This window comes from Cuculus canorus, chromosome 2 (genome assembly GCF_017976375.1).
Source record: "Cuculus canorus isolate bCucCan1 chromosome 2, bCucCan1.pri, whole genome shotgun sequence".
Lineage (NCBI taxonomy): Eukaryota > Metazoa > Chordata > Aves > Cuculiformes > Cuculidae > Cuculus > Cuculus canorus.
Genome location: NC_071402.1, coordinates 61,721,254 through 61,748,871, shown reverse-complemented (window position 1 = coordinate 61,748,871; position 27,618 = coordinate 61,721,254). Strand labels below are relative to the sequence as shown.

Here is a 27,618-nt window from a genome sequence, read left to right as displayed (position 1 = left end):
AAGCCATAGAATGGGCATGCCAATTGATTGCTCGTTTGCCGAGTGATAGGCCAGCTGTACCAGGACTCTAAAAGAAGTAAAAAATGCACCGATATGCCTTTGTTCAGTGGCTGTTCCTCTGCCTAAGAGTCATTAAAGCATTCTCTGCTTCTGCCTGCTTGCTCTGATACTCTGCACTAAAATAACAAGGCAATGGCTGGAATGGGAACAGTGGGATGTATATCATGTAACAAGCAAGTGTGATAGAGAGGCGAGCAAAGAGTCAATAGCCTGACTAGTTGAGGTTTGACTGCAAATGAGAACCACAGCCTTTGGAGACTGCTTCAGTCCAGTGCTTTTCTTTGGAATGACCATAGAGCCCAAATGCCAAAAACCTTTACCCTTTTGCAACCAAATCTCAACTACCCTGTATTTCATCCTAATTTTTAATCCCAACACCATGCCCAGTTCATCCATTCTGAAAGTGCATGGAATGTGCTTTGTGCGTGAGTACACGTCATTTTCAATTTCTTCTTGAATATATTTTAGAGTGCTGGGAGAATTTATTTCAGTCTTTTATAAGTTGTTGATTTGCCAAAGCAAAAGAGAAATATTAAAGAGAGTTGGCCAGCGCTACGTGTTCTCCTCAAGGAAATGGAGCTTAAATGCTTCCCCAGCTGGAATTTTCCTCCAGGGTTGCAGCTCTGCAGGACTGCTCTTTAGTGTCTGTTGTGGTTTCACCATGGTTCCTTTCTCCATCCTTTGGTGGATCTCCCTTCTTCCCAGATTGAGGATCACATCCAGCATAATGCAATCCTTATTTTTAATTTTTGGACATTTGCTATGAGCTTGTTTGGTAAGAACATATGTGCAGCATGGGCTCAGAGCACAATTTAGTTATATGCAAGAAAGAGGGAGTCACAGAAGCAAGGAATATTAAATATTGTCTAGTAATGGCATTTCTGCGTATTCCTCCTTTTGTGTATCTTAGTGTAATTCAAAAGTAATTCCACTGATATCGGGTCAAAATTAGGACCCTTTTGTTTCAGAAGAAGCCTCTAGCTAAGGGTGGGGAAGAGGGACTTCCTTCTGCAACACACAAACTGCAGTGATGAAAGAGAGGACAGACAAACATTGTTGGTGGTAGATAGCTAAGAAGGATAGAAGGGGTAAATCATTGGAGGATAAGGAAAACTGAAAAAAACCCCCATAAGTGGGGAGGATGATGGGACTGTACTGAAGAATAATTACACAAAACAGAAGACAGGAAAAGGATAGCAATACATCACTTCAGAAAAACCTAAGAATAGTAATGTCAATTTAATCATAGAATTTCTGGAGAAAAAGCTTCACTACACAAAGACATTTTTCAAGCTTCTGTGAAGTTCTGCTTTTAAGAAAAAAGGGCAAAATATTTATTATCCATTGCACAAGTGCAGAGAAGGACAACTGGGTAGCTAACTTAAGTGGGGATTTTTGTAATCATATATCCTTAAAGCTGAAAGATACTTACACTGCCAAAGCCAACATGAGATGACTCTCACTGACGATAGTGGCCATTGGCTCTGGCCCATAACAAATTAAGTCTGTTCAAAAGATACGTTATTGCTTTAGAAACTATTTCTCAGTCCATTTAGTTTCTCATCAAAAGACAGCTTGCAAAAAACAGTATGGCCTGGTAGGAAGAGCTGAAGAAATGCCAGATTTTAAAATAGCATAGGAAGAGATGGAGAGGAATGTTAAATCTCCTGAAAGACCCATTTAGCAAACAAACCATACACACCATCTTGGTTTTGATGAGAAGCAAATTCTCCTTTCTCCCCGACCCTCTCTCCCTCTCTCTGATCTTTTTGTGTGAGGAAGTGCATTGCAAGTAGGGTACAAGAATTGTGCCTATGGAAGAAGCTATGGAAATCCACTTCTGAGGCTTCTTAGCCACATACAACTCTACCAGAAGCAGGAGGCACCACCATGGCACCTTGTTTATTATATTGCCTAGTAATGCCTGTGTAGCAATGACTGTCTCAGAAATAGGGGACTACCACGGCTACTCAGGTTCCTGAAGGATGCTTTCCTCTAACAGGAGGAGTGTCATACAGCAATAACACTGCTGTTGCTCAGGCGGCTGGACAGGATTGCACTTGCAGATTTCTTCCTCGGGAGTAATATCGGGTGTCAATCACACTAACGGTATTTACCTTAGTATAATTATATATAATTACTTGTAAATGAGCTGTGATCTAACGTATGTGACAGCGACATTTAATTTTATTTTTAAACATAGAGTAGTATAGTGCACAACCCTTGAACCAAAAGAACAAAGCAAAATGATCAGAAAAAATGCTATGGATTCAGATTTGCTCATGTGAATGGAGAAAAACAGTACAGACTCTCTCTGGAAGGTCTATGTATAGTTACAAAACCTTTCATGTGCAATAATGAAAGTATCCACTTGGTGGTCACTTGTGCCTACAATGGAGATGCTTTTCCATTTCCAAGAATCAGTTATTTGCTTTCCATTTCTATTCTAGTAACAGAGAGCATGCAGACCTCTGTGAATGGATGGCCCTTGGCTACCTTAGATCGCTCTTGCCAGTGAAACATTTAAAATCAGCCTGGTGCAAATTCCTAACATAAACTTATTTCAGGGAGTCTGCAGCCATGGAACTGGACTGATTTTAATCTGTATGACATGGTCGCTTCTCTGACAGTATCAGCAGTAGAAACATATTTTTAATCAATGAACTGCAATGTATAATCTAGTAATTGGACTAGAAAAAATGACACTTAATTCTCTTACTCTTTTGAGCTACCATGTGTCTAAATGATCATAACCATATGTGAATGCCATATGTATATTGTGTAAAGTAATCTGCCAGTTTAAATGACTTCTTATCACTCATGTAAATAACAGCACAATACGGGGAGAATTATCTTATTACATGGCGTGTTTTTTTTTCTTTCTGTATAACCCTAGTGGAACTTCAAAATTGCTTCAGGCTCTCATAAAGGAGGCTAGAATGAGCCAGATCCAGTATTGGTATAATGAGATCACTTGGCCTGAACTTGGTGCAAAGAATAGAAACAGCATACAGAAAGATTGGAAAAGAATTGTGGCATTTTCCCTTCTTTCTTCTTCCTCTTACATGCAGTGGACAAACACACTCCATGCCACACAGTAGGAGATTCTATTGGAGAGCATTCACTTAGGACAGAAAAATTGTTCTGAAGTCACCGACTCCAAGTGCAGGCAAAACCACTTATAATCCCGCTTACAAACTAATTAATCTTCATCTTACAGCTAATTAAGCTATTTTTTCCTGTTGGTGACTGGTAGCACAAATAGACAAAGAATATAGCAGAGCAGAAATAGGTGATGCTGTGTCAGGCATAATTTTTGATATGTGGGCAAAAATTCCAAAATATTTTTACATCTTTGTTGTTCCATCTAATCCAAAGAACTACAAGAAAACCACAGTCTGCCATAGTCATTGCCAAGGCATCTCACTGGCTTCTTCAGGCAATATTGTTTCCAAATGAGAAGGAAAAGTTGGCATGAAGTTAATAGAGAGATTAATAGGAAGGGGTTATATGAGAAGAGCAGGACAATTAAAATTTGCTGTGTGGGATGTAGAAAGTACTAAGAGGGAAAAAGAAAATAATTATCTTTGGCTTTCATGGGCAACTATGCCTAAGAAATACCTGCTGAAAGTAAAAAGCAAACAGGACAAAAATATTACAAATCCTTTATTCTATATATACATGTGAAAGCTTTTTCTGTCTAAACACTTTCCCTTGTTTAAATCAGTGAATAACTCCAGGTTTTTCCTTTGTCTGCCAAGCTGTACTCTGTATTTTATATCGTGGCATTTTTCTGCTTCTGGTTTGTAATGTGACCCAATAAACTTGCTGCACACTTATGCAGTAGAACTTCTGTGAGTAGTTTGCAACATATTCTTTTTGATTAATGGCATAAATGAGAAAATACATTCAGATTCCTCTAGTAGACTCGTTACTCTGCAGGGGAATTTCACTGCCTGAAGGACATGTTCATATGTATGTCAAATCTTGTGATGTTTTTCAGTAGCTTAAATTTGCCATAGGATATCAGAAAGAATTATTTATATATTAAATTGTATTTTCAAGGTAGATTTGAATGGCACTTGAAAGCTTCCCTAGCTTCTAGCAGGAAAATAGGAGATTCATTTGTGCCCTGTGAGAGATTAGCAGGAATATACCTTATTTCCCTAGACGATCTAGTGCTTATAACAGAAGGTGATGAAATCAATCAAAAAGAACAATAATTCCTAATGAATCAGTTTTACATTTCATTAACTTGATTGCCCAGGTAGTTCTTAATGACTGATTTATTTTTTTCATTTAAACTCTCATAAAGAATCAAGTCATTAGGAAAATAAGGATTAACAGTCTAATACAACTTGAGCCTGTGCAACTGAAGGCAGTGAGAAATGTGTGGGCTCAGCAGTTCCTCAAGCTGAGGGTTGCTCACGGTCCTGGCTCGAGGAGCTGTGGAGCCCACACATAGCTAGACAGCACAGACAGACACCATGCCAGGGTCTTCCACCTGGCTGTGCCAAGGCATCTCACTCCTGGCTGCCTGAGCCTGTGATTATTCCAGCTCTACACTGCTGCCGGTGATGTGCAATTTTGTGATGTTCCCAATGCAGTGATGAAGACAAGACCAACTTGATGTCACTGTGCTGTAAACAGTAGTTCATGGGTTTCTGAAATGTAATTGGGTAGCAACTAATACAGTTAGTCCTGGACAATTTTTACTGCCCTTGATGTCACTTGCTTTAATTCAACTTCTACTAATTCATTTATATCGAGCTTAATTCTCAGTTAAAATGAGAATAGGAATGCAGCTTCCTTTAGGAATACAGGAATGCAACGTGAAATAGTCACATCTTAATACATAAAGGAAGCAAAGTTTCTCTGATGCAGAGGTTTTTTCAAGGGAAAAACTGTTGTGGGACAGAGAGATATGTATTTTACAAAGGATGGGCTAGAATTGACTGTTAGTCTGAAGCTTGAAGCTTAGGGCAATCTAAAACTAGCTTTGAATTTTGCAGCTAGCAACAGATTTTTACTAAAGGCTTAGCCCCACTAGTCCTAAAACATCTAGGCTTTTATCTTTCCCTGAACCCAGGCTTCTTGATTCTGTTCTTGATACGTTCTGAAGACGCCTGTATATGTGTGTGTATGTATACAGGTACATACATGAAGTTATGTGTACACAACGCATATATTTACCAGATTTGTCAAACTTTTCACTCCTACTAAAATAGTGGGATATTTGAGAATTCAGAGATTGACGAACTAGATGCAACCCCTTTTCTCTGTCTGAATGCTGTATTGAAATCTTTTGGGAAGACAGGGCTTTACTCCCTGCAAATGCCTCCTGTGGGATCTACCATAACATGAAACCTGTAAATAGACTAGTGTGAGCATCATGGAACTTATGTTTGCTTCATTAGGTTTCTTTCCCCTTCTATATTTATTTTTTATTAAAACTATTACAAACTTTATTAAAACTATATAAAAACCTCATTTTTTTTCTTAGTCTATTTCTTCTTATTCCACAATTCCAAAGAGGCAGACAGGTGTGTGTTAAATGTAGGGTTGCACTTGCTAGGTGTAGCAGCTATTCCTAAACCACAGAGAAGGGTGTGGACTCTTTACACCAAAAATCCATTCACTTGTAGCTGGTACCTTTGGAGGAAATGAAAAGAGTGCTCAAAAACCTACAGATATTGCCTGCAGTGCTAACTACCCTGATCCAGGTGCCAAGGAAGTAGTGGAATCACATGGCTGGGGTGACACTAGGCACAAGAATGGTCTTTTCAGCAACCGTTTCCATTTAGATCACCTCATCCGTAATACTGCATTTCATCCTTAAGGTGCAGACGTGTGATACAGCTGAAGTCAGTGAGACAGTTCTGACTTCAGCATCTCAGAGTGCCTGCCCCTGAAACAGCTCGAGTCCTCAAGACTTTTTAACCTGTCTGAAAATAATCTCAGCGAATATCAGCTTTACAGCTTTCTGCTCTGTTAATGAGTTGAATAAACTCACTGGGCTCTTTTACTGGGGGAAGGGTCTGGACTAGGTAGGCAAGACCAAGAGGAAAACAGGGACATGATGGTGAAGGAAGAAGGGAAACATGCTTGTTTCTATCAGTAGCAATTGAAGCAGCTCAGCAATGACACCTAACCAGATCTGAAGTTTCCATACTTTGCTCCCAGTTCAAAGTCAGGAGTAACTAAGGTTTGTTTTCAGAGCTATCATTAAAACACAAATGATACATATGCAGAATTCCATGGACGTGAAATAATAATACATAATATCCTTTGGGGAACGCTGACACACAGAGAAGTCAATATCCACGCTTCAAAAAATAACATGTAAAATATATATAGTTTTGGTAATGCCTAAACTATTAACCAGACACCTTAGGACCAAGCAGTAGGGAGATATACTGATGCTTGCAATTCCCCCATAGTCTGCATCCCTCTTCTGTGTGGGACACATCTCCATCACAAGTTTATTCCAGACATGGGTGTGGCAGATGTGCAGTTTTTCCTCCTAGGTAGCAGCAGCAGTTGGTGAAGTTTGTCTGTATTAGAGCCCTATAGAGGATGGCTAAGCAATTGTCTCTGTCTTGCCCTTCCCCACTTATTGTCCAAAGAATTTCAAAATGAACACCCAAAACTGGCCAGAGACAGCTTCTGAAAGTAGTTCCTAGTTGCCCAGCCAGCCTTTCCTGTTTGCTAGTTTTCCAAGAAACAGGCTGTTTTGCCAGTGTCTTGAAAGGAAGCTTCTTCTCAGTAAAATGATTTGGGGGGGTGGGGAGGGAAGGAGAGAAAATGTAGAAAAAGGATGGTCATAGACAGCCTCTGAGGGCAAAGAAATGAGGTTGTGGAGGAACAGAGAGAGAAAAGCACACTAACAATAGAAGATATGGTTAGTGATAATGATTCTGCTTCTGAGACTCTTTGGAGATGAAAGTGGTTTTGTTCTTATTGCATGCTCTTCCACACTGTTAGTCTCTAGAAAGGTGTATTTTCAGCAATGTTTTTATCTTTCCATTTTCTTTCCTGTCCTAGTCAGCCATCTACTTAGAAGGTGCATTTCAAGCCCTGCCATGTGGAGGAGAGCTATACTGACCACACAAAAGGTGTGGATAGCAGCAAACTTTCTGCATCTGTGCTCTTCCCCTTGCTGTTCTGAGGTAAAATTCCATCACATCAATTGAAATACCTTTCTCGTTAATGACTTGTACAGGGATATACTCTTCATTAAGTTGGACATGATGGTACAGGACATAGATCCCTGAACCCAGCTCTCCGACAGTGTACTTTCCTCTTATCACATTAAAATAGTTTACTAACAAAATATTATTATATTATTAAAATATAACAAAACACCAGACCAACTTATACAAGAAGCATGTTAAAATATCGCTAATTATTCTGCAGTTCTCCATCCATAGGCCAGGTTCTGGTGTTCTTACTCATTTGGGTAAATAACTTACGCTCTGAGTGATTTCATTAACAGCAATTCATCTTTCTGCTATGGGACTGCAAGTATCCTGAGGTAACCGTCCACAGGAAGAAAATTAATCTAGTCCTTTGTCATTATATCTGAGAGTAAACCTGAATTAGATACCCTTATTGCATCGGGTTTTACTTTAGAATATGAATTTTCCCATTAAAAGCTGTCATGCTGTGATGCCACCAAGTGGGAGTCACGGGAAAAAAAATGAATGTGATGGTCTGAATTGAGACAGTGAACATTTGCACCCGGACTGAGGAAAGCATATCAGGACCTTGTGTCGCAGAAACAAACACCTGGGTCTTTGACCCCTTGAAATGTTAACAAAGTGAAATGCATGAGAGACTATTGCATGGAGCTGACCCCTCCTCAGAGACGGACACAGTCACAGATGCTCTCAGAGAGATAGTTATTCCTCCCCAGCATAATTGGACCTAGTACACCCTGCCCTGTTTTGGAGTGTGTTCAGTATTCCACTGGCTTTCTACACTGGCTGCCAAGGCAGTCAGGACAGGGGGGTGCGGGGCAAGAGCCAGTTAGCACTCTGGTGGCCGGAACAGTGGCGTGAGAGGCTGTGGAAGCTGCTGGAGAGTCATGTAGTGACCTGCTATGGGGCAGTCTGGGGGGTGCATTAGTGACTGGGCAACTGAGTCAGTTTTCTTTCATCCTCCTTTAAGTCCCAGGTGGATAAAACTGGAAAAGTTGCTCTAGAATTAAAAAACACCCAACCCCTGCCCCATCTCAGAGGAGGTGAAGCTTTCACTGCAAGGAACTGTCCATTACCTTGAATCCTGTGTTCAGTTCTGGGCCCCTCGCTACAAGAAGGATGTTGAGGCTCTGGAGTGTGTCCAGAGAAGAGCAATGAAGCTGGTGAGGGGGCTGGAGAACAAGTCTTATGGGGAGCGGCTGAGAGAGCTGGGGTTGTTTAGCCTGGAGAAGAGGAGGCTGAGGGGAGACCTTATGGCTCTTTACAGCTACCTGAAAGGAGGTTGTAGAGAGGAGGGTGCTGGGCTCTTATCCCATGTGGCAGAGGACAGGACAAAGGGGAATGGCCTCAAGCAGTGCCAGGGGAGGTTCAGGCTGGTTATCAGGAAAAAAAATTCACAGAAAAGGTCATTGGGCACTGGCAGAGGCTGCCCAGGGAGGTGGTTGAGTCACCATCCCTGGTGGTATTCAAAAGGCAGGTGGATGAGATGCTCAGGGACGTGGTCTAACGGTTGATAGGAATAGTTGGACTCGATGATCCAAGAGGTCTTTTCCAACCTGGTGATTCTATGATTCTATGATTCTATCTCCAGGCTGCCTCTTTCCAAGTGTCGGAATTGGGAAGGGTTATCATAGAATCACTTGGTTGTAAAAGACCTTTGAGATTGTCAGCTCCATCTATACCTGTCCGCTACTAAACCATAACCCTGAGAACTTCATCTGCCCATCTTTTAAACACCTCCAGGGTAAATACCTCCAGGGTTCCCACAGCAGCCTCCATCACCCTTCCAAACCCCTTTTATTCCCGGGTGAGGAAACTCGGGAGTGGAAAGGCGGGGGACTGGAGGGCAGAAGCCCGGCACAGAGCGGGACAAAAGCCGGCGGAACGACGTGGCTTCCATTCCAAAGGGTCTCGGTGAGGGCAGCACCGGTGGGACAGGGAGGGGATTCCATTCGCTCCCTCCCGGTCCCGGAGCGGCGGGGATAGCGGGGAGCGAAGGGAGCGGGCGGGGAGCGGGACGGGGCGGGGGGAGCCCTGGGCTGGAGCTGCAGCCTCAAACCCAGCCCTGGCGCCGCGATGAGGGGCATCAAGAGGCTGCGGCTCAAAATCTGGCGGCGATGCACCCTGGCGCTCCTCCTCCTCTGGGCTGCCTGCTGGATGGTGGTGAGCGCCTTGCTGTTCCTCCTCCACAGGAGCGTCTTCTCCGAGCGCTGCACCGACGAGAAAAGCCACCGCATCCTGACCAGGCTGGTAGGTGCGGAGCAGTCCCTCTCCCCGGGGGTTGATCGGAAGGATAAAGCGCTGGGGAGTCTGTCGGGACTGCGATGAGCCTGACCGGCCCCGTCCCGCCGGAGCTGCAGCATCCCCGGGGCGCCCGGCTGCCTGCATCCTCCGTGCCCGGCACCGGGAGAGGGGCTCTCCCCTGCCTGCATCCTCCCTGCCCGGCACCGGGAGAGGGGCTCTCCCCTGCCTGCATCCCCCTGCTTAGGACCAGGACCGGGGCAGGGGCGCTTCCCGAGCTCTTTGGAAAGGGCAGGGCAGGAGGAAAGCTTTTAACCTATTTAATCTAAACGGTGTTTGTGCAAAAGTCCTCTCCTAGAGCTGCCACGCAGCTCCTGTACGCCTGGCGGAGGCTGGCGATGAAGATGGGGTTATTCAAAATTCAGGAAAGGGTTTGCGAATATTCATTAAATCTCCCTTAAACACCTCCCCCCCTCCCCCCCCTTTCCTTAGAACTGTGTAGGAAACACCTTGTGAAGCAGAACAGTGTGGGTTAATACTTCGAGTTTAATTTTGTTTCTTCTAATTGTGAAGGTATTTCTAGTGCCAATGGTTAGGGAGGAATCCTTCAGGAAATTAAACAATCTATTACTGCAGCAAGCAAAACCTGGTCATAGGTTTTCCCTAAATTCTGTATAAAAAGAAAGAAAAACTGTAGGCAGCGATCCTGACAGACGTGTGTTTGATGGCAGGGAGATTCTGTTTCCCTGTCTCGGGGCTTGAAGTACAGCTGAGCTCGGGGTGGCAGCTGAAGGAGTGAATCCTGCCCACTCCTTACGTGGCTGGGAAGAGCTCAGGGAGGTCCAGGCCCTTGCCAACACAGTCACTGGTGATCAGATGGACAGAGACTTGTTGCTGTTCTTCAGTTTGGAGAGCATTAGGCATGAGTTCAAAAGCCCAGGCAGGGATCAGATTTCAGTCATAGGCTTGCAAAGTTGTCTCTATCGCTCGGTTTCAGACTCTCCTTCAAGAGGAAGAGTAGCTGAGGTTGCTGTGCTCACCTGCTTCTGCAGGTGAGGCTTCATCGGTTTCTGTAGGTGAGTCTTCGATACTGTCATTAAAGTTTGTAAGCAAGTCTTCCCAGATGATGTTAGGAAGGGATCATCCTTCCAGCGGAATGAATAGAAAATTACTGCACCTTGATCAGCCCCAAAATGAGTCTTTATACATATTCTGAGCATGGCATGAGTTTCACAGTTACAGAAAACACAACTGATCTATGAAACAAGTAATCTGATAGCTTTGAGTCTCACACCTTGTATCAGGCAAAACCTGACTTCCGAGAACAACTTTTCTACTAGTAATTTGTCATATTTCCAATAGGAGATGAGATAAATTGACTTTTTAAGTCAATTTAAGCAAACGGGTGGAAATTCTATGGGTATATACTTTCACAAGTGGTATTTCTAAGGGTTTCTTTCTTTCTTTTTGTGTAAAACGTACGTCTGTGCAGATGTGTACTGCACTGGGAAGGCTGAAGTAGCATGGGGTGTTTTACAGAAACTAACTTTAACTCTACAAGAAACCACTCTTTCCTAACACCAGTCTTTTCATTTACACTGAACACACTAAATCATAGTGATCAATTTATATTTTCTCTGGAGAAATTAACTAATTTTCCTGCCTTCCAAAACCTTGATCAGTATTGCATTTACATAGGAGAAGTACTTGATAACAAGACTGGACTCACTCCACTGTGTGTAGATCACTGGATCTACACACAAAGTGACAGTGCTACAGTAAGTTATGTAAATTGGTACAAATTCTAAGTAGAGGTGACATTAATTTAAATGTTACATAAATTTAAATCCAGCTTTTTTAACCTGTCTTGGTAAGTGTACTAAGGATATTAAAAATTATGTAACCAATTTTAAACAGAAACAGGAGAGTGAGTCCAAACCATGCTTGTGTTTGCATTTTTGTATAGCATAGCTGCTTTTCTATAAGGCTTTTGGCTTCGTATCATTTTTGTATTTTAGTTTAAAAAATCTGGCATTAAAAGGAAACTCATTAGGTAGATTTAAAACTATCTCATCGACAGATCTCAAAATGCAGTCATTAAAGACAGGGATGGCAGTGTGGAGGACCATTTCTGGAAGATTTCTTTGGGCAATTGAGTCTTCTTTTTCTGATGATATGAAAACTTGTTTAAAGTTTGTAGTTTGTGCAGAGGTTACTGGGTTGGTAAACAGTAAAGAGGCTGTCTTTTCATTGCAGGGTAATCTGAATTACCTGGTTAAATATTTTTACTCCACCAAAATATGTTTTAATACAGTAAAATGCAAGCTATTACACTGGGGAGCACGAGAGTACAAGCAATGCCAATAGGCTGGAAGTCTGTCTTGTAATACTGTTTGACTTTGGAAGGAATGTAGGGGTCAAATAATCGTTTCAACATGAACTACCAGTGTAATCTATGCCTAAAAGGCTGAATGATCTCCGAATGTCTCCAAAAAAGAGAATTAGGGAGGGGCTGTTGGCTATCTTTGTGGCACTGGACAACGGCATTCTGTTCTATCTGTGCTTCTAAGGTCAGTGGAGGGGAAAATTGAGAGAAGAAACAGGGAAGGAATAAAAACACAAAAATCACCCAGCGGCTGAAAAAAATGATTGTAGTGGGCGGGCTGAGGAGCTAAGCTTGCTCAGCGCATTATGCTTATGGCAAAACATAAAACACTAAAAGATGGGATAATGTGAGCTGAAGTATTGAGGACATGAAGGTGCAGTCAGTCTTTGCTGACCTTTTAGATTATACTGACAAGAAACTGAGGAGATTTTTAAAGCCATTGAGTGACTCAGAGCTCACTAGATTCTGTGAGTAGAGCTCTCCTTGGTTCAGTCCTCTTCCACAGATCCTAGTTTGTAAAACACTGCACAAATTCAGTGTAAGAAGAATCCAATTCAGAGACTGTTTGTCAGATACTAGGTTAATGATTTATGTGTTGAAATGGAACAGCAGACAAGTCCCAAACAGCAGCTAAGTTAAAAAAATGACTCATCTCCCTTGTCTGGCAAATGTGAGATTATTTTTTCCACAACTACTTTTTCTCATTAATGCCATTAAGAATGATGTGATGGCAACACAAGGAAATAAGCTGCATGTTCACATTTGACTGCAGGTCTGCTGGGCACATGTTCTTCTAGATGCAAGAGGTCCACGCGTACAGACCCTGTAAAAGTGAACTTGCTGGACCACAGTAAAATTGTCTATGAGGGCAGATGTTCTGATATGAGGGCACAATTACAGGACCAGGTCTTATATTCTCTTACTGCTGCAGAAGAAGTGTTAGGTTGTGGTCTTCTTGACAGGAAAGCAATGATTTTAAATGTGATTATACTTATGCTCCAAAGAAACTCCCCAAAATTCCTTCTCTTGGTAATTTTTCTAAAATTATTTATAGTTCCAGATGGTAGGACGTGCTAAACTACTTCTACTGAGAAAAGTACATTTCCTGCTTTATAAGGGAAAAGTAATTTTTATCACACTGATAAGAGCAGATTTTCAAAACCAACAACACTGACCTTCATGCTCTGAAGTTTCTGCACAGCCCACTGAGTCTGCTTGACCATCCTGATGTGGATGCAGATGTGTCTGTTTCACATGTGTACGTCACCCTGGACTCAGAGCTAGGACATTCGTGCCAGAATTTGCCTACTCGGCTCTCCTTGCTGGCATTGAATGTTTCCATTTGGGCTTTGAGAAAGTCAGAGTATGAATAAATTTTGCACCTGTCTGAACCACCCTCGGTGAGCTGTTTTAGTCAATTTATCACCATTCCTGGATTTTGGACTTAATCCTCCACCCATTCCCCAGTGTGTTGTTTAAGTTTGGACTCTGAACATTGCCTGGCATCAGAATGTATTCCTCTGATGCACACCTCAGAGACTGTCCTAAGAAAATGCATCACATGAATTTTATAATCATATTTCCTGCGTATGTAACAACAAGTCACAAATGAGGTGGGGGTCAGGCAGCCGTTGCAAGTGCTCCACATGCAGGGGGAGCTGCCAACTTGTTTAAACGAAGGTTCAGATGCCAGAAAGCAAAAAAGAAGGCTGACACTGTCAAGCCACCTCCCAGATGTTTGGCTTCCTACACACCCACAGTCTATTCCCCTTTCACCAGAGAGCTCTGATCACTCCCTCTACTGATCTGCCCAAATCTGTTCCTGCAGCTGCACTTCTGAATGTCCATAGGAATGTATCCACTGCCTACACTTTTGGAAATGGTGGTATGGAAAAAATTATGGGTTGAGGGAAGGACTGGTGAGGGAATCCCTGCATTTCTTATACGAATTTGCAGTGACCACTTAACTATCGAACAGCAGTTCCCATGTTTTCATGGGCTGATTCTTTTCCAGTTAAAAAAAAAAAGAGTATTTAAGCAAGTCGTATTAAAATGTCACTTCTGATAATTGCATATAAAAACTGGAAAGGCAATTTTGTCCTACATTATTTATATATTTAAAACTTCAGAAAGTTCTTATTCCAAGAGGCATAGAGTGCAACCTCTTTGTTTCCTAGTAGTGCAGAAGGAGGTTCATACCGCTTCATTCAGGGCATGCTTGCAAGGTTGAATCATGCAGTGCTGTGGAAAGTCTCAGCAATGCATCTACCCATGGATTTTCCTGTAGTTTAAGTGAGAATGTCTAAATTACACAGCCATTAAGCTTCCAGAGAAGTCGTGCATTACACTGGAAGTTACAGCCCAGAATCTCACATAGAGCAGCCAAGTGTGTTCAAAGCTTGTCTCACTGATATCACATATAGCAAGAACTTAAAATAACAGGCTGTCTACTCCGTTTCCTCATCCCCCAAAAGCTTGTCCTTTACTGTCCCGAGAATTCCTGTTTGGAAGCAAGATTCTCCCCAGTAAAATGTCTCTAGAGACTTCTGAAAAAAAAATCAAATAACCCAAAAGTTCTAGAAGATAAGTACTTGCGGGACAACAACTGCTGCAAGCCTCTGAAGCTTAGGACTGTTGCTGATTCTTTGCCTTTCTTCTGAGTGGTCCATGGGTGTATGGTTCTGCTGTGAATATTTTGCTCTTTCACTCCAGTGTCTTGACTACAGCAGTGGAGCCCTGACTGGTGACCTCTGTGAAGACCTGTGTGTGGCACAGAAGCTGGTGTACAAACACTGCCTTTACTATGACAGAGGTAAGAAGGTCATCCAGGCTGACTGGAGAGGCCAGCCCATCATCCTGAAATCCAAAAAGGAAATCTTCTCCAGCTACCAGCATCTCAGTATGCTAGAGGAGGTAGAAACACAGGATATTCCTGAAACAGAGCTTCTGCTGTTGGTAGCTCTGGAGGTCAAAAATGCCCTGGGGTTAGAACTGTCCAACAATACCATGGGGCCTCTGTGGACAAAGAAGAAGGGACCTCGTTGGAAAGCACAGGTGGCCAGCATGTGGTCCTTGCTTCAGCAGGAAGAATATATCTACTTCAGTTTGCTGCAGGACTTCAGCAAACATGTGTTACGAATTATTGGCTCTTGTGGACACTTTTATGCTGTGGAGTATCTCACAGCTGGACAGGCCTGGCACAAAACTCTTTTTCCTTTGGAAAATGTGGTTGGTCCCTCCCTTGCTGGCCACAGAAGCAGAATGAGAGCCATCATTGACATTGCACTCAGCTTTTTGGACATGGTGCAGCATTTTGATAATGATTTTTCTCACCGACTTCACCTGTGTGACATCAAACCAGAAAACTTCGCTATCAGGCACGATCTCACGGTAAGTTGGGTCTTTGGGTTGGTGTTGCAGCAATTTGAGGTCAAAGTCTAGTCTGAAAGTGACTGCGCAGCTTGGAAAGCTTTTGGTCAAGTTTTTGCAAAACCAATGCATTTACAAGAGACGGGAGCTTCTCTATTGCTCTTCTTCTTCGTAATATATGCAGCCACGTTTCAGAGTGCTAGATCCTGCTACTTGTTTTGAGAACTGTTTACTCAGTTCTGATTTGTTTCACCTCCACGAAGGCAGTGGTACTGACAGGGTCTCGTGGATGTAGTGAAGGATAACTCCTGAGGGCAAGGAGATCTCAAAAGCTGTAAATGAAGCTGTAATTTGAGTCATGGCGACTATTTCTGGTAGTGATGCTGAAAGGAAAAACTCTTTTCAGTTTGAAAGCTAAGGCTGAATTCTCTGACATGGCACAAAAGGAACTCCCCACAGCCAAACGTGTATACCTTCATGCTTTAATGTTCAGCTTATCTGGTCTGGAAATGATCCAAAGACAGTGACATGTGACTCCCTGGTACTGTTACTGATAGACTTTTCTTTGCAAAGCTGTAACTCCAACCAGAATAGCTATGCATATTTTCTAAGCAGTGACGTAGCTCAGCACTGCATTGCTGGATGTATCTCGCATTCATTCTGCAGACAGAAGTTCTACTGACTTCAGTGGGAATTGTGTGTACGGACTGGAAGCACTGTGCAGTAAGTAAGGGCTCACAATTTGCAGTGACATCAGGGGAGTTTCACTCTGAGTGAACATATTCCCTTGACTGATATTTTCATTACTCACTGAGTGTTAATACAACCCTCGCATCTTCAGAGTTTAGGCAAATATTGCCTAAACATGCAGCCATGAAGAGCAATTAAGAGTGCTTCCCCTTCACTCTTCCCTTCCCTCTCATTGTTTATTCAGGTGCAATACAGCAGCTGAACAGGGAATGGGTGAGGTGCTACAGCAAGAAACTAAAACAAATGTACCAGTCTTTAGGCAAAGTGAGGTACGGCGGGGATCCCTCAAGGCAGGCTTTGACCCTCTTCTTCAGTTATACGGGGATGTGACTCCATGTGGCTGAGCACACAGAGCAGCTGTTTTACAGTCTGCTTACAGGGAAAGAGATTTCATTTAGGTAAAGAGACTATTGGATGTGTCTTCCCTTCTGATGCCTTTCGGTGAGGTTTGCTACTCCAGGATCCTCCCATGGCTTCTGGGTCCAAAGAGACAGCAGTCACCTTCTGGTATTGGAAAGTGTTCTAATTTACTATTTTCTTGGAATACTAATTTTTTTACAAAGTGAGTTGCTTCTCACACATGACCTTCCCAGTCATACATTGCTTACAGACTGCAGGTATCATCTGTTACTGCCCCACTTGGCTAGGAGACAGGAGATACACATAGTCAGAAAGCTATGGAGCCATCGGGAAACAGAAAGAGCTTCTGATCGGTGAAGAACGAAGGCAAGTGAAAAGCAGAAACTCTAGGTGGTTTTATCAAGCAGTTCCAGAACACGGACACAGAAAGGCAGCCTATTTTTTTCCTTCATGTTTTTTTTTAAGCAGACTTTTCAGTTGCTTGTTTCTTGTGCTCTTTATAGGCTAACAACAAATGCCCATAATAGCACTGCTATTCCTTATCCCAGTAATGAGCCTGCTAATGCCCAGCGAAATGTGCTTGGAGTACAATAGTTTCACTTTGAGGGTTATTTTCAAGCGGTGAGGATAAGCCTCCAGCCCTCGCTCCAGACTTCACGTGCTGTTCCTGCAGCATAATGGGGAGAGATCACTGCCTGGTTGATATCCAGAGGAATTTTAAGTTGCCATGGAGCTACATAAGGGGCAAGACTGGAAGGAGGTCTAGGTGAATAAACAGTGCCCTGGGAGAGCTTCCTATTTTACCAGCACCTGAGAGAGAATTAGAAAGATTACGACATCTTAAACATTGCTTTAAGTCAGGTCAGAAGTTAAGTTGGGTCCTTCCTGCATTTTCTTACATACCTTCATCATCAGTTACAATTACAACAAACCCGACCAAAATGTATCTGTTTATAGGTATAGTGTCACCCAGATCTCTATCTTCAGAGGGTCTGGATGGATGCCCGTACATTTTTGTAACAAATGAACTTCAGTGAAACTACTGAACCCTTTGGAAGCTGCACATTTGGGAATCAGGGCTTTTTTCCTAGCAGAGCTAATTGATCAGATTGTCAAACTTGCTCACTGCTGGCAGAGACCCCACCACAAGCTGATGCAGCGACCTTAGAACTGGGGAAACCCTGCACTGCTTTTACCGTCTCTTCGAAGAAGTGAGCAGCTAAACTACAGAAAGCTTAAGGAAGTAAAGAAGAAAAGAGAAAAAAATTGCATATCTAAATGTGTGAAATTCCTTAGGCTGCATCATCACTATCAAGCTCTCCAAGAAGCTTAAAATATTTCAGTTTTTCAGATATGCCTCATTTCTTTAAGATTTTTCCCTGTGGAAATAGGAGTAGAATAAAACGAAGATTAGACCTTGTTGTTTCTTTTGCCTGTGGAAGGTTTATTTGGCCTTCTACCAGGCCAGACATCTTTAGTTCCTGGGATTGATCCAGCTGCTGTTCCAGTCACGAAGTTCAGCTTCCCCTGTTACTTGGGAGGTCAAATCTTAAAAATGAGACTATCATTTGAGCCCAAGTGACTCTGTTTTGCTCAGGTCTCAGACATTTCCCTCCATGAAAATGTGTGTCAGCTGCTGCAAGGGAGCATCTTGGACCTCGACTGGCAAGTGTTATGCGCAGCTCTGAATGAACACTGATAGCTGCATCCATGGTGCTGGAGGAAGACGACGTTCACTGTGGTCACCCATGGTTTGTCTCACATCAAGCAGCTGCCATCCCATTACCAGCTTCCTTTATTTCACTGCGTGTGGCTGTGAATTTTAAGTGAGGTATTCCTTGATGGAGTGACGCTGGCAGAAACTGAGACTGCAGCCTTTCACTCCCACAGTGGTCTCAAACCTAGCATGGGCAAGAGCTCCTAACACCACTTTGTGATGTGTATTCACTATTTTGCAAGCCTTGTGTGAGGGTAAGAAAACTGATTGATCCCTTCAGTCCTTGCTTTTTCTGCTGAGACCATATGCTGACTAGACTCTGTTATGGACCATATTTCTGGACAAGCAGAACAAGAACTATGCAGAATAAATGAGTCAAACAATAACAAACAGGACCAGACAAAGCCAGTCCCAACCTCAGAGATCTCCTTCTACAGCTGAGCTGACTAAACCCCACCAAATACAAGGGCAGATTTGTTAGTGCTGTACCAGGTGCAGGTAATTCTGTGCATCCCAGGACAGGGGTTTAGTCTGAATGGTGAATTTGGAATGATTCCATGTGGCCTATGGATAATTTTGCACCATCATATAATTAAAGGCAGATCAATCTTCAAGTCAGATAGTGTCATTTTAAGGCAGATCAATCCAGCTGACCTCAGGGACACATATTATCCACAGATAATGTGCCCTTTACTGACGTTGTAAGCACTTGCTGGTTTTGTTTAAAAAGTGGTATTCATAAGACTACTGCAGCTCAGTTAAGCAAAATAAAGCCCTTTCATTGTGATCCCAGTTCCTCACTGGCAAATGGTCTTGGCACAGCATTTCCAAAATCAAGCAGCAAAGAATGCTTGCTCAGCCCTGTTCTGTAGGCCAGGCTGGGCTGGTTCTAACAGATTGTTTTGATCCACAGGTGGTGGCCATCGATGTGGATATGGCCTTTTTTGAACCCAAAATGAGGGACATCCTGGAACAGAACTGCACAGAGGATGAAGACTGTAATTTTTTTGATTGCTTTTCAAAATGCAATCTGAAAATCAGAAAATGTGGAGCACAAAGAGCCAATAACAACTTGCAAGTGAGTAGATACAGCTACTTTATGCATCCATTTCCTTTAAAATCACATTGGCTATAGAATGCATGGTATGTTCTAGGAGATTGTGAGATGAAGACAGTCAAGGTTTTAAATGTGGCCACAGAAGCGCCAGTTTTATTCAGAAATCTCATCCTGGAGCATTCAAACAGATCACTATATTTACCTGGGTTTATTTGCTCTGGTTTTGTGTAGCTGTTTGCCCAATGCCCCAGATAGGAGAGGGAAGAAAGTAGGGGCCAGGGATTAGCATTACTGTCTCGGCTAATGGTAAAGTTGGGTCTGTCCACATGTAAGCAGTGAGGGGTTATGACTGCAGTTCTTCACTCTTCAGATGTAATACGCAGATATAGCAGAGAGACAACTCCCAGGGGTCTTGACCTGGGATGAGGTGTCTTATAGATCACCCAGTTTGTGCTGGTGGGAGATGTTAGCACAGCAGAGGCACTGGGGGAGCACAGATGCAGTTTGTCAGCCTTTTGCCTACTTCTCCCACACCATCACCCTCACTACTTGTTACAGAGAAGTGCAAGCACAGTCAGAGAAGAAGGGAAGTTCCTCAGCTAGAGGTAGTCTTTGTGGATGCTCCTTTTTTATACCTTCCTGTTTGAATGGCTGGAGGCAGATTGGATTCAGATGACATTTTGCTACAGTCCCAGAGAAGCAGCAGGACATTAGTTGTAGCTCCTGAAAGACAACAATCTGCTCTTTTCCCTTTCATCAGGTAATTTGTGACAAAATATTCCGCCGCTGGTTTTCGCCAAATCTCGGAGGATCATCGGTTTCCTTCCCTCTGCAGCTGCAGCTGCAGAAAGCTGTGCAGGAGTGTGCTGAACCGGGACACTTGGACACTGCCGGGCACCAGAGGACTCTGAAATCTCTCTCTGAGTTATACCACCTGCTTCGAGTCTCCCAACGAGAACTGCAAAGGACAGGGTAGACACAAAAGGCAGAAACGCAAGGGCCACATCCCACCTACTGCTAGGGGACACTATGTGCAGCAGCCTATATTTTCTTTCTCTCTCTTCTATCCCTCCTTACCTGTTGCATGACATTTACAGCAGAGAGATTGGTTTTCCTCTATGCAAATGAAATTCACGGCTGCGGGTGCAGCATGTCCTGTTAATATCCTTTGAAGTGTGAAATTGTTTTACATTACCTGGATTCTGTTCCTGCTTGTTTTCCTGAACTAGCACTAGCTCTCTCGCATCAGCATTCAGCACATCATTTGCCCACTGAGAGCTGTAGTCACTGCTCAGATAGCATCTGTCTGAGTGCTGTGGTCAGAGTAAGGATGTATGGATGGTGCTTTGAAGATGAAAAGTGTAAATGCAGTAAAATTAACATATTATGCAGTAAAATTAATATTATGGGTGGGTGCAGATAGGTATGCGCATGGTAGGGCTTTTTAATTTCTCTCTAGAATTAATTTCTTTTAAAGTAGGGACAGAGTGTTCTGTGTGAAAAAACAACCTCAAATAGGCAAATGTTTTGTCACAAAAGTGAAGAGCTGCTGTTGCAGAAAGCAGTCCTCTCTGATGTTCCCAAATGCATTTTCTCTGGTGCGTTGTATCACTTGTGCATAGCTAACTTTCTGAGGAGAAATTAGGACTTCTCTAAGGCAAATAATTATGCCCTTGTTGAGTTCCCATGTGGGTACTCATATTCTGCAATGAAGGGGTATGAATAATGCTACTGAATTTTCCCATGTGAAGAAGCCCTCGGGCACTTGAACATCATAGAACTTGATAAGAAGCACTCCTTTGCCAGAGAGCAGATTTACCCAGGAATGCCAACAATCTGTCCTTTGCACCGAGCAGAACAATATCCAGACCTGGAGTTTTCTTACACAGCATTTTTTTAACGAACAAAAGGAAATTTTTCGTAAGAATTCATTATCTTGCAATCAGGTACATAAGATTCCTAGATTAACTTAAAATTATTAGCTTTGCCTTTCCGATGTGTGAAGCTATACGTAGAGAATCTTAACATGTGGGTTGGGAGTATGTTGCATGTATTCAGGTCTAATCCTGGGCGATCTGCTCATGAGCCGATTTTGGCATGAAGATGCTAAAACCCCCACAAACTAAAATAAATCCACAGCTTGAGACAGCCCTTTAATATTAAGACTGACAATACTGTTTTGTTGGATGCGAGACACATAAAAGCACCTAATCTTTTTTGTCTTTATATCCCTTGACCTCATGACAGCCCTGAAGTCTGTAAGCAGTAATAATACATACATTTTCAATTTCTGGAGTGGTTCTTTAAAGTGATGTTAAAGACTGCCTGCGACCAGAAAAATGTGAGCTGCTTAGGGTACCTTGACACTTACTCAAATATTCAGACTAGTGATCGCTTTTTGTATTTCTTGTAATAAACCACCATAATTCTTAAAATTGTTCAGGTCCTCCAGAAGCTCAAAGGGAGGGCAAGGTCAGCTGCCTTGCCTGGGGCTGTACCGAAGACAAGCTGCCGCTAAGCCAGAGCTACATCCCAGGAGCTCCTGATTGGTGAAGTTAAGCTCAGTCTCTAACCAAGGAGGCAAACAATGTTTCAGTCCTCATCCTTTGCAAAAGCAGGAAGTCAAAACAGAATAAGAAGAAACCTAAATTCCAGAACAGTTCCTAATACAAAGTCATGAAACTAATAGTGGAGAAAATAATTAACAATAGAATCAGGTTGTGGTAAATAGTTGCGGGCAGATAAAGTATCAGGTAGAGAGAAGATGAGGAAAAAGGGATGAAGGAGAAAGAGAAAAAATGAAGTAAAAACCATGCCACACTTTGTGAAAACTTGATTTATGATGTAAGGTTGAACAACCTGTCATTTCATCTGAGGAAGAAGCGGCTGAAGAGAGGCACAGTAACTCTCTTCAGAAACAGAAAGTGGCTGATAAAAAGAATAAGAGTGAACTGTTCTGTCCATTTTTCCTTGAACAATGAACATAAATCACAGCAAGGAAAATTCTAGTTGGACATTTGTTACAGGTTTTCTAATAGTAAGGAACAGTGGAGCTACGGGATAGATAATTTGGGAAAACTTCAGACTTCCTAAGTTGTGACTTTTAATTACAGGCAACAGTGAATGCCTATCAGTAACGATGCACATGCAGTTACATCAATGATCCTGCCTTGAGGTAGCCTTTTATCCCCAAGTCTTGGGATGTGGTTATTACCAGCTTATGTTTGTGTTCTTGCTACTCCCTCACAACAAAATTCACCCTTCTGAGACAGGTAGATAGGTAACTCTCCTTTATCTTACATGGGCAAATGCATGGGCTTCCTGTTTGAAAGGAAGGCACAGAGATATCCAGCCGTGCAAATGATGCTACAGAGCCTGGTGGTGTGATCAGGGTCCAAGTGCTCCCCACACGACCTCCCTGCTGAAGGCACTGATCCTTGCTGGGTCCTCAGTGTGTATACACCAAACACTGCTGGAGATCTGAATGTCTTCTGTATCATCACTTCTGTTTCCCTAGTGCCATTAATTCCTTTCTCCTCCCCAAGCCTGGAGGATACCATCAGGGAGAAGCAAGCATGCAGCCACTCAGTGCTTTGCAGCAGTGTTAGGCTCCACCATGGCAGGGGCTCCGTAGTTTCTGAGTTGCATTTCAAACGGGTTAAATTTCTCTTGGATATAATGTTCTGGTTTTAAAACGGGTCAGAAAAAACATAGCAAAATGAAACTAGGTGGAAGCCAAACGTCAGTAGAATGTCATTCTTCTCAGAAGGTCTTTCTCCTCAGCAGGATTTAGGAAGGGAAGCTGTCTTTGACAGATTTCTCTACCCTCCCCAGGGCTTGGCTGTAGCCACCTCCACCTGGCAGGGATCTCCTTCCCCCACATCACATGCTTTCCCAAGTTATTAGGTTTCACTTCTTCTTTTCAGGACACAGAAAGTGATCCTCAGAAACCTCTCAAAAAGCGACACAAACGGGTTATTTGTACTTGGCTGGGCTGTGAGATTGGGTATCACTGATGCAGCCTGCACCTGCTGGCTTTGGTACACCTTTATCAGTAAATGGAAAGATGAGGAGAATCTGACAGGCTGTGCAAATGCAGTGCTTGATTCTTCACTGCCTTGTAAAGTCACTAAAACCTGAGAAACAGAAGAGAAAAATATTACCAGTGAAACAAATGAAATACTCCAGTTTATTTAGCACAGGTACCAATAACCAAAGAAGGGGGAAAAAACCCCAAACCAGTAGTCTTGCCTTTATCTGCCTGGGGCAGAAGGAAAAGAAAATTAAGATACCTGTTTAGTTGTCATTTACCTTAAGCAGGTGAATGTAAACAGCAGTTATTTGAGACTGTATTATTTTACACAATGTGTTATGGTGGAAATACCTATACAGGTGTTTGAAAATGAAGAACCAGGCCCACATCGCCCAGTGCTCCCTTCCAACAAAGACCTTTTCATACTGCATTGACAGCGCTGCCCACCAAAAATAGCCCCAGCATGAAGAGATACCCAGCTGTTATGTACTTTAGAGGGCACAGCCAGGTCGGGTGGGCATTGAATGAGAGTCCTGTGTGCTGTTGAAGCCAAGCTGTTGGCACAGTTAGTTGCACTACAACAGCCAACAGTGATAGCTGGGAAATTCTGCAGTCAGCTCCGGTCAGAAAATTAAGTGTCTAAAATGATATGATGTGCTACAAGAGACTAATTAATAAAATAACAACAAACAAACAGGTTTGCAAAATAAAAAGATGGCGATGCGAGGAGTAAGAGGATGGTACTTTTAGGTATCCTCATTACTTTCTGATGTTTGCTTTTCATCCCAATTCAGACGAGAAATTTTATGAAAGCTCAAAATCTTTTGCAGACTTTCTCACCCAGCCCCAGTGGTCAGATCTGGAAAAGAGAAGGTCCAGGTATAGTTTATGAAGTTGGCTTTGCTTCCCACTTCATTTCCACATATTATTTGTGATCTTCACTTAGGCTGCAATGGTTTCTGTTTGATTTCTCTCACTTTCAAGTATCTCCAAATCTCCTGCTTACTGGCATCCCTGTTTGGTATCTAGTTCACCGCAACTTTGCAAAATCATCAGTGACATAAGATTCTTCACACAGTTCATTCCCTCCATATAAAAGATGACTCCTCTTATATAGGTTCACTAACAGGATTTGGCTGCACTGAGAATGGCTCTTTAATCCGAGGAGGCTGTTCACGTTCGATTGGTCTCAGCCACATCTCTTTGCTCTGTCAGTCCATTCCTGAATCCTTTTCACCCTATAAAAGTGGCACTACCTCTTGATTAATTTCTACCACTCACTGCATTAATGCCTTACTCAGCGACTTTCTCCACATATTTATGGCTTTCTTTGAAGCAGGAACAGCATTAAGTCATTGTTTATTTCTTCTTTGCATCTTGGTTAGCAGCGTGTGCTTCAACTCAGTATTAACCTAAATACACTGTCTGTTCCCACATTTTATAAGAGGTGGATCCAGTTGGAGGTCTACTTCATAAACTTCGGGAAAGATAAATTCAATACTTTGCTCAGGATTTTCACAGAAAAAACTAATTCTTAAAGGCAAGTTTTTCTCCAGATGGCATTGTATGGTCTGAAATAAACATCTGCAAGCAGTAGTCGTGCACTGGGGTGATGTGAAACAGAGCAAAACTACTTGCCCAAGAGGGTTTACATGGTCTCCCTTGTATTTTGAAGTTGACTTATGAGTGATTAACCCAGAATAGCAGGTTATTGCTGTAGCACAGTTTTTGATTTAGAGCCTAATACTCCCAAGTGTGAATTCACAGCCCCCCATCTGCTGAGAGCATTCCGATACGTTGCTCAAGCCAACAACAGGTACAAAAACAGATATTTGGGACAGGGCTGGGGGGAGAAAGGGAAGGGCTTGTTTTATTTTTATTAGAAACACTCACTGAACAAAATACTACAAGTGAAAAATGCGTTCAGGAACTTGAAGGAGTTAGAGACTCCTTACTGATTTTTTTTTTTCCCCTTGGTTAGAAAGTGTAGACCCATGTTGCCCTATCTAAAAATAAAAAAAAAAAGGGAATTAAACCACATATCATGTTGCCTGTCTTTCAGCAGATCATTTTATTGTATATACTGGACAGGAAGGCGATAAATTGCAGTTTTAATGACTGTCAGGTTGTAACATTGAAGTATTTTGGTTGTAATACCAATTTAAACATCTGGAAAATCAATTGTAACAAGACCTGTAACTGGTATCAGTGGAAGTGTGCGATCAGATTAGGCATCTTGGCAGATGTTTTTCGGAAGCCTAATAGAGATGAGTGATGAAATTCCTCTGTTGGGGCTGACCTACTGTGAGTCCAAGCAATAAGCAGAATCACTCTGCAGGAGCATCAGTCGCTGCCACTTTCCAGGATCATCAGTGAAATTGGGAGAAAGGCCACTAGGCTTTCACTAGCATAAAAGGACAGCAACAGGTAGAGAGGGAAAGAATGAGTAGCTTGGAAGAATGAAAATTCAGAACAAGTGGTCTCAGAACTGAAGCTACTGAGAGACCCTGTGCTGAAACATCAGAAAATGTCAATAGGTTCCTTGGGAAAAAAAAATCCCAAACTTTTCTATTAGAGTTCTTTTAAATAAAAAAGAACACCAGTACAGGGGATATAGTCCAGGCACCTCCCAAACCATTTGTTGCGCTTTCTAAAGATATGACAAGTAGACCGTGGAGCTGTTTAATGACATCCGCAGCCCAAAGGCTAAATGGAATAAAATAACTTAGCTAAAGGTTTTAGAACTACCGTTTATATTAATACAGAAAACCGCTCTAATTAGTAACAGCCTACGTCAGCCAAAAAAGCAAAAAAAGAATCCTTTTCTCAATAGAAGTGTTATTATGTCTGTAAATTGAAGTATGGCAAAATGTTGGAATCCCTGAAAGACTATGATCAATAACCCTCTGATTTGTTTTTTGATCCTGCAGGCTTAGACCCCTGATCATCAGAGTGATCACAGAGCTCCTTTAAGCTCTGCGATTATTGGTGACTTATACAATACACATTGAGCTCCTTTTTCCGTAAACTGGAGGACCTTTTTACTGCGCTACAAATGTGCCTAAGCAGCGACAGCAGCCAGAAGGATGTGCACATGATCCAGTGCATAATCACTTCCACAAGTGTCTGCTGCTAGTGCTTTCAAGATAGATATAATCCAAGCTGGAGACTATTGTGAATACCTCTCATTTTCCCTTGCTGGTTCCTTAGCAGTTTGCTTGTAGCTAGTTAGAAATAGAATCCCCCATCCTGATTAAATTGGTTATAATCTTTCCAAGATTTGTGCTGCAGCAGGAAAAGACCAAACTCTATTGAGTTCAGGAGGGGTTCATTCTCTTAAAGGTACGCCGTGCAAAGCTGCAGGGAAGAAGAGAGGTTAATGTTTATTTCTAAAGGAGATGTTCTCTGGCTAAATGTAAGTAGCTGAAAAAATAGATGTTTCAACTAATAGCCCATGTACATTTATAAATTAACATTTGTCTGTATTTGCATAATTTAAAGTCCTCTGCTTCTTTCCCATTCAAAAGAAAATTTTAAAAGTGGAATGTGTTTACAACTCCAAATTTCATAGGTATGTGAATTACTTCTTTTCTATTTCTGTGCTGGACATTTCAGGCTGTGTCATTGTTCTTAGGAAACAGTTTTTCCATTATCAGGAGAAAGTTAATGTAACCTCTTGCAGAGGTTATCAGTGGCTAAATATTTATTACATGAACCATGGCCTAATTAATAGACTGAATGTCTAACAACAACTAAATAAACATCCATGTAATTACTCCGGTGTTCAGAATTTCTTTTTCAATGTAATGATACGAGTGTTATCCTATCTGTTTCTAGGTTACATATCTACAAGTAAATGCTTTGCCAACATTATCAGTTCTGGAATCCTCAGCGTAAGAAGGATATGGAACTGTTGGAATGGATCTAGAGGAGGGCTACAAGGATGATCAGAGGGCTGGAACACCTTCCTTACGAGGACAAGCTGAGAGAGTTGGGCCTGTTCAGCCTGGAGAAGGCTCTGAGGAGATCTTATAGAGACCTTCCAGTACCTGAAGGGGCTACAGAAAAGCTGGAGAGGGAATGTTTACAAAGACTTGTAGTGATAGGACCAGGGGGAATGGGTATAAACTGGAGAGGGGCAGATTTAGACTGGACGTTAGGAAGAATTTCTTCACCATGAGAGTGGTGAGGCACTGGCACAGGTTGCCCAGGGAAGTTGTGGCTGCTCCATCCCTGGAGGTGTTCAAGGCCAGGTTGGATGGGGCCTTGGGCAGCCTGGTCTGGTGGGATGTGTCCCATGTCTGGGGGGTTGGAACTAGATGATCTTTAAGGTCTCTTCTAACCCTAACTATTCTATTATTCTATGATTCTGTGATTATGTTCAGATGCTTTCACATGGATGAAGACTACAATTGACACTTGCAAAAGTGCATATCCTGACTGGAG

At 42.4% G+C, this 27,618-nt stretch overlaps 1 protein-coding gene across 2 annotated transcripts; it reads left to right on the top strand.

The window, feature by feature from the left end:
- The first annotated feature begins 9,330 nt into the window (after positions 1–9,330).
- On the top strand, positions 9,331–27,388 carry DIPK1C (divergent protein kinase domain 1C). Of its 2 annotated transcripts, XR_008448841.1 has the most exons (5): positions 9,331–9,509; positions 14,599–15,276; positions 18,996–19,160; positions 19,900–26,743; positions 27,010–27,388. XR_008448841.1 is itself a non-coding variant. In XM_009564234.2 (4 exons), exons 1-4 carry the CDS (start codon positions 9,336–9,338, stop codon positions 20,113–20,115), a joined length of 1,233 nt encoding a protein of 410 aa, XP_009562529.2. In that variant the 5' UTR covers positions 9,331–9,335; the 3' UTR covers positions 20,116–26,928. The 2 variants fall into 2 exon arrangements, 1 of the variants encoding a protein (XP_009562529.2); XM_009564234.2 differs by lacking the exon at positions 27,010–27,388 and having other exon boundaries at positions 19,900–26,928.
- The last annotated feature ends 230 nt before the right edge of the window (positions 27,389–27,618 follow it).

Coding starts and splice junctions, on each gene's coding strand:
- DIPK1C (XM_009564234.2), top strand. CDS start 9,336: ATGAGGGGCATCAAGAGGCTGCGGCTCAAAATCTGGCGGCGATGCACC. Junction 9,510..14,598: donor ACCGCATCCTGACCAGGCTG/GTAGGTGCGGAG, acceptor CTTTCACTCCAG/TGTCTTGACTACAGCAGTGG. Junction 19,161..19,899: donor GAGCCAATAACAACTTGCAA/GTGAGTAGATAC, acceptor CCCTTTCATCAG/GTAATTTGTGACAAAATATT.